We start from the raw sequence: 6,208 nt of genomic DNA, 5'->3' as shown, positions 1-6,208 counted from the left end.
GGATGATCCTTAGGAATGAATGAACGAGGAATAGTTGATTCTTAGGGTAGATCCTTAAGAGTAAAGAAGATAATGGGGATGGGTAATTGGGTTGATTGTTTGATGTTTAAACATTATAATTATATTATTGTGGGTTGAAAACCCTATGTACTCACCAGGTGTCCTAACCTGACTCACTCCAGCTTATTTCTATCACAGGTGTCGATATTAAGTTACATCACACTGAGAGATTTAAAAAATAGATGTAGATCACTAGTGTAAGTGAATGTAAGTTCTGTTTATGCTTATGTTTCTGTATTGACGATGACATCCCAAATGTTTTAAAAATGAATAAAAATACATTTCTTCGGAAATGCTTTGATAACGTATTTATCATGTTTTACTGGGAACAAATTCTGCAACATTTTTATTAAAAGAAGTACTCTGATTTTTATAAAGCATAAACAAAATCGGTCTTTTCTGGCCATGAAAATGGGGATGTCACACATTTGCATTGTCTAGCTTTAAAAATAAAAGAACCATTTTGTAAACCAAAATATCACCATTATTATTATCAAAAGCATAACAAAATCCTTCCAGAAACAAAGCGTCAAATGAAATAATGTTTCTTTCTATATAAGGAGAGTAGAGCAATTAACTAATCTAATAGAAACTTCATTATTCAATGAGAGCTTGCATTCCCCAATCCTTGTAATAGGTGTAGTCCTTCGGTTACCCATGAGTAGGTTCAACTCTTTGGTTTTTAGTCTTCTACTTTCCTTTAGTCCCTACAAATGTGAGAAAATATGAGTACCACATCTTATATCAAGAACCCAAGAATTAAAATTTAACATACTATGGAGTTAAATAATAAAAATACTTGGTGTGCTAGCTCCTTTAGCTTTATTCTTCTTCACGCCCTCAAGGTATTTAGGGCAGCTACATCTCTAATGTCCTTTTTCTTCATAGAAAAAACAAGTGGCTTCTTTTGGATCAATATTGGGTACTATCTCAAAATTGTCCTTCCTTTTGAGACTTTAATTGGAAACATTAGTCTTAGTCTTTCTATTTCCCTTGGAAGGAGGAAGCTTATTGTTCTTGTCAATACACCAACGATCAAATACCAAGATAGGATAGGAAGATTTCAATATCCTTTGTATGCTAGCTTCGGCTATTATGAAAACATTATGAAGCTCCATAAGGGTCATGTTAGGATTGTTTATCTTATTTTTCATAAGAACTCATGATAAGATATGAGAAGTGAGCACAAGACAAAGTCTATGATCTACTACTTCGGAAACTCAACACCCAAGTTTTTCAACTTGTCAATGTAATTCTTCATTTTATGAACGTGCCTACATACAAATTTCCAATATTTAAACTTACAGGCCAAGACAATTTTAGTGATTTCAAATCTTTAAATCTTCTCCCTAGGAAGGCAGATTCATTCAAGATATTAGAATTGGAGTTTGAGTTATGTTGGGAGGAGGATGAGGAGATTGTTCTTGTTAGAAATCTACAAGGTGAATTGAAATTTAGTTACTTTTAAGTTTTCCTTTAAATAATTTTCAACCCTAAATGAATTATTAACAAGGCTACACTACTAGAAAAACAGCCTTTTACGACGCGCAATGCGTGTCGTAAAACGCTCAGACGACGCGCAAATGCGTGTCAATGAAGGCCCTATCATAACGACAGACGACATGCTTTTGCGCGTCGTCTATAGACGACGCGCATTTACGACGCGCAGTTACGACACGCATTTACGACGCTCATTTACGACACATAATGTGTATCAAGGAAGGCCCTGTCATAAAGGAAGATGACGCGCATTTGCGTGTCGTAACCTTACGACGCGCATTTACGACTCGCATTGCGTATCATTAAAGCCCTTGTCAAGAAAGGTCATGTCATAAATGAAGATGACACACATTTTTCCGTATCGTAATTTTAAATGTTTAAAAAAATATTTTTTATAGATTTATTAATTTTCAAATTAAATTTGCATTTAATATCTCATAATAGAAAATAAAATATCATATACAAAAAATACAATCCATTGCATAAAATTTAATGTCATACAAATAATCGTAACATAAATTTTCAAACTAATTAGATACAAGAAATATGAAAAACTTGAAATCCTTTAGATTAATAGTTCTAACAGAAGCTTCACGTGAGACACATACAGTTAGACCAGTAAGCAAGGATGTTCCCGAATCCACAATAGCAGCACAAGAACACGTACACTATATCTTCTGCTAGAAGGTGTCGATCCAAAACTACTGTTAAAGGTTGCAATGATAGCTGTGAAGATTTAAGGATAACAAGAAACCAATCAGTGACTATAAGAAGTTAGATAGCAACAAATCCAACTTCTCAAAATTATCACAATGATAAATAAAAGATTCTTACATGCTAATCTTTGTGATGCAGAATACACTTTAGGTTGATGCATACACTTTTATGAGAAAAGATTACATATTGGAAGCCATTGTTGCATCAAGCACTGATAACTATCCTTAAGAAAGCATCCATCACACATTAGAACCAGGTGATGCTATTGGTCAAGTGAAGGGGCATTTGACCCTGCAGTTCCTGAAACATTAGTATATAAACTTGTTGCAAATATTTGTTTGATAACCGAGATCCACATACACCCGTTTCAAGGTTATTCTTGTAATTTGTCAAAATAGTTGAGTTTTATGCTTTTTTTTGTACTGATGAAATTTTGTTGGTCTACCAGATTCATAAATCTTAGACAAAAATGAATATATTTGTTAAATAGGCATTAGTTTGTGCATCAATTTAATTAGTTTTTGGTATAAGATCATCTAAGTTTATACAATTCATGTATATCAAGAGAAACTAACTAATTCTTGTTACCGTGAGATCCATCCATGAAGCATATGATGGTAGTCCTCGAACAAAACAAAAAACAACTGATTATGAAAAAAAAGAGATAATTCAATAATTACAGTATTACCCTCTGATTTCACTGAGATTGTCAGCGACTTCATAATAGAGAATCACCAAGCACAACCCTAAATATTCAAGGAGTCGCAGTCGGATTCTTTATGTTGATCAGGGTGGCATCAGTTGTCGAGACGCTGGTTCTTGCAGAGATGTTGATCAGAGCACAACATATTAACAATAATAATAAGTAATATATCATAGTAATCATGATAATAACGAAAATCATAACATTAATTTTAATAACATTAATTTTAATATAATAAGAATAACTAAAATTAAGAGTTAATTAAATGGTTAAATATAATAAATTGTGGACCTGTATGTTTTTTTATATAATTTGCTTTTATGTTAACCAAAGTAATAGTAAAAAGTTTTTAGGTTTTTTTTTATGAATTAGTCTTTATTAAAAATAGTCAAATCATTAAATATGATAGAAAAACACAAGAATGTATAAAAAAAAAAAAAAAAACAAACCCAGATATTTATACATTTTTAAAATTTAAACATAACCACAAACCTATGATCTGATCTTGACCTATCGACTCTGATCTTCTATGTTAAAATAATAAAATATGATATAGGACTAAAGTAATAAAATATGATCAACAAAATAAATTTAATGCAAAAAAAAAAAAAAAAACTATTAACCGTGAATGAGTAAGAGCTGGTGATTCTATATTTGATATATTTAAAAACTTAGGGCCCTGCACAATAAACAAAACTATTAAAACAATAGAATCATATTAGCAATTTTCCATTTGAATCTGCTTAAAATTAATTCCACCATACCATATGCGCTTACATGGCGCTTTTGAAGGGCAAGAGCCAACTTTTTCAGCAATTTTCCATTTGAATCTGCTGATGTTCGATAAAGGTGGCTAATACCAAACTCCTTTCGGATCAAGCACTTTCGCCATTTCAGTAGCATATAGTTTGTTTCCCATTGTGTAAAGATGAAGCTCATAAAGCTTACTCGCCTGAAGTTCACCAAACCAATGGATAAAAAAAATATTTGACTTCTCGATCTTATTTTATTAAACAAAATGTTTTTTACTTTTAACTTACCTTCTTTAAGAACTCCCATATCCCAGGCCATAGTTTTGTCCACATACACATGTGAGGAAATCTAAACAGATGCCTATGTGACTTCTCACGGTCCTGCTCATCTTTCTTTTTCAACATCTCATCATGCATTGGTTCAATTTCTGCAAACTGCAAAGCATTGAAATAAAATTTAAATTTAAATTCCAGATACACACAATTGTTTTTTTTTTTTTTTTTTTTTGTAAAATAAAGAAAAAGAAAATGAGAATAACTAACTACATTTGCTGAATTGAGAAGAGTGTGATCAAGATCCAACACAAGACAAAGCTTTCGATCAGCAAACATCTTTTTCTGTTCTTCCATTCTCTTTGACCTTTCCCTCTGAATAGCAGCCCATTGCTGGTCATCAAACCTTCCAAAAAACTGTTCAACATCTCCCCAACCGTTCAGAGTCTGAGATGGGCCCGACCCAACTTCTTCAAACGTGGGCCCAGTCCCATTCTGAAGATGACCCGGTTGTAAAGGTGGTCCTTTCATATTTACAAAACTTGAATGGACTTGTCCCGGTTGTGATGAAGGTATCTGAACAGTCGCACTCGCTGTTGTAGACACAAATAAGTGCTTACAGTTAAATAATGAAGGGATTCAGATATATATGGATGATTTAGGGAATTAATCCTAGGTACAGATGCAACCAAATGTCCAGCAGCATTGCTGAAATCAAACTTAGCTAATTTCAATATCCAATGGGCTTGATCAGGAGCACCAACTAACAAAGTTGCCATGAATCCAGCAAGTTGAGCAGCAAAATCTGATTTTGAATCTTGATTTACTTCTTCAGAAGATGATTGACAAAAGAGAGACTTATAATCAGGCACATTCCCACGAGGGTAATCTTGCCACCAACCAATATTTGTCACTCATAGCCACTGCATCATAGAGAAAATAGAAAATTTTGTTCCATGAAATTCTTAATAAGGGTAATTATGTAATTTGTGTAAGAAAGTCACCTGTTTGGCCATGAGATTGGGGAAGTGATGATTACACGCATACTATCATCTCTTTGTTGAACAAATAACTTAGGCCACGAGGGTATCTGATATCACAAAAGAACTATGTTACAGAATAGCTGGTCAAAAATCATGGTCAAGAAGTCATTGATTTACATAACAACTAAGTTTGGAAAATCAGAGTAAGGTCTGAGGGTTCTTTTGTCAGGGCTTGAACTCCAGCACCTCCATGAATTATGGCATGTGATTGAAAACCAGGCTCGACGACCGCTGACCTCTGCCCATGGAATGGAAGGGGTGAGAGAAAAAGAAATCGGGACCAAAAAAGAAAACAAAATTTTAACTTATTCATCTTCATTTATTATCATATTGATGGGAGGAGAGGATTGCAATTACAGAAATCTAAACATGGAATAGCAAATACCTGATTAGAATCACCCCCTCGACGAAATGAAAAAAAAGGCGATTAGGGCATTAGATGGAGTGTCGACATGGGTAAATGTTGATTCAAGCCCTAGAAATCGCTCCAAAGGGGTCGGCAATGGGAGGGGAAACGACTTTCAACGTAAGATAGAGGACTGAAATATTTTCGATTGCTTCGATTTAGGCGTGAGATGCTGTAATTTCCCCTGTGTTCGTGTTCAGCTCCACTGCCCTGGGCTAAAAAAATTAATATATGATTAATTTTGGTCCAATTAAACTATACATACCATAAAAGCTCTCGAAAACTTGATGCCCCCAAGATCAATGATGCCCTGGGCCATGGCCCTACTGACCTCGTGGGCTGACCGTGGTCGACAACTTGCTATTCTAGAAGATTGTTTGTCATAAGATGGTAAACGAGCACCATGACAACCACTACAACCACCATCTGTGCAACTATAACAACCGAAGCAAGAAGATATGGTATCTGTGATTAGGGTTTGTGATTAGGGTTTGTAGAGAGAAGGGAATAAGAGAATGAAGGGAGATCTTGAAGCGGGGTATTTAAAAAATTTTGAATTTTAAGAGGATTTGATTTCCCCCTTGAACGCGCGTTTTTATTGAAAAATTATAAAGCGACACTCACAGAGGACGCACATTTTAAATAAGCGCCCTCCGTGTTTGTATTTTTTTTTGTGGGACATTCTAAAGATCTGACATTAACTTTAGGGCACGCCCTCTTGCGTATCATTAATCAGTGCGTGTTGTAAAAACCG

The 6,208-nt window shown here is 34.4% G+C and overlaps 1 protein-coding gene across 6 annotated transcripts; it reads right to left on the bottom strand.

The window, feature by feature from the left end:
* Nucleotides 1-2,001: 2,001 nt before the first annotated feature.
* LOC145135935 (RNA polymerase II C-terminal domain phosphatase-like 3) lies at nt 2,002-5,962 on the bottom strand. 6 transcript variants are annotated; one of them, XM_079070150.1, is made up of 9 exons: nt 5,786-5,962; nt 5,434-5,669; nt 5,010-5,286; nt 4,276-4,928; nt 4,021-4,167; nt 3,745-3,932; nt 3,604-3,659; nt 2,395-3,095; nt 2,002-2,286 (listed from the first exon to the last, which is right to left on the bottom strand). In XM_079070150.1, exons 4-6 carry the CDS (start codon nt 4,534-4,536, stop codon nt 3,834-3,836), a joined length of 507 nt encoding a protein of 168 aa, XP_078926276.1. In that variant the 5' UTR covers nt 4,537-4,928; nt 5,010-5,286; nt 5,434-5,669; nt 5,786-5,962; the 3' UTR covers nt 2,002-2,286; nt 2,395-3,095; nt 3,604-3,659; nt 3,745-3,833. The 6 variants fall into 6 exon arrangements, with proteins under 6 accessions (XP_078926276.1, XP_078926275.1, XP_078926278.1 ...); XM_079070149.1 differs by having other exon boundaries at nt 2,395-3,089; XM_079070152.1 differs by having other exon boundaries at nt 3,604-3,932; nt 5,010-5,095; nt 5,166-5,286.
* Nucleotides 5,963-6,208: the final 246 nt, after the last annotated feature.

The sequence above is a fragment of the Lactuca virosa genome, chromosome 9 (genome assembly GCF_052849685.1).
Source record: "Lactuca virosa cultivar CGN04683 chromosome 9, Lactuca_virosa_CGN04683_v6, whole genome shotgun sequence".
In the NCBI taxonomy this organism is placed as follows: Eukaryota; Viridiplantae; Streptophyta; class Magnoliopsida; order Asterales; family Asteraceae; genus Lactuca; species Lactuca virosa.
Note: the sequence above shows the minus strand (reverse complement) of the source record. Positions and strands in the feature narration are given on the sequence as shown.

Coding starts and splice junctions, on each gene's coding strand:
- LOC145135935 (XM_079070148.1), bottom strand. CDS start 4,536: ATGAAAGGACCACCTTTACAACCGGGTCATCTTCAGAATGGGACTGGG. Junction 4,168..4,275: donor TTCTCAATTCAGCAAATGTA/GTTAGTTATTCT, acceptor AATGCTTTGCAG/TTTGCAGAAATTGAACCAAT. Junction 3,933..4,020: donor TATGGGAGTTCTTAAAGAAG/GTAAGTTAAAAG, acceptor GGTGAACTTCAG/GCGAGTAAGCTTTATGAGCT.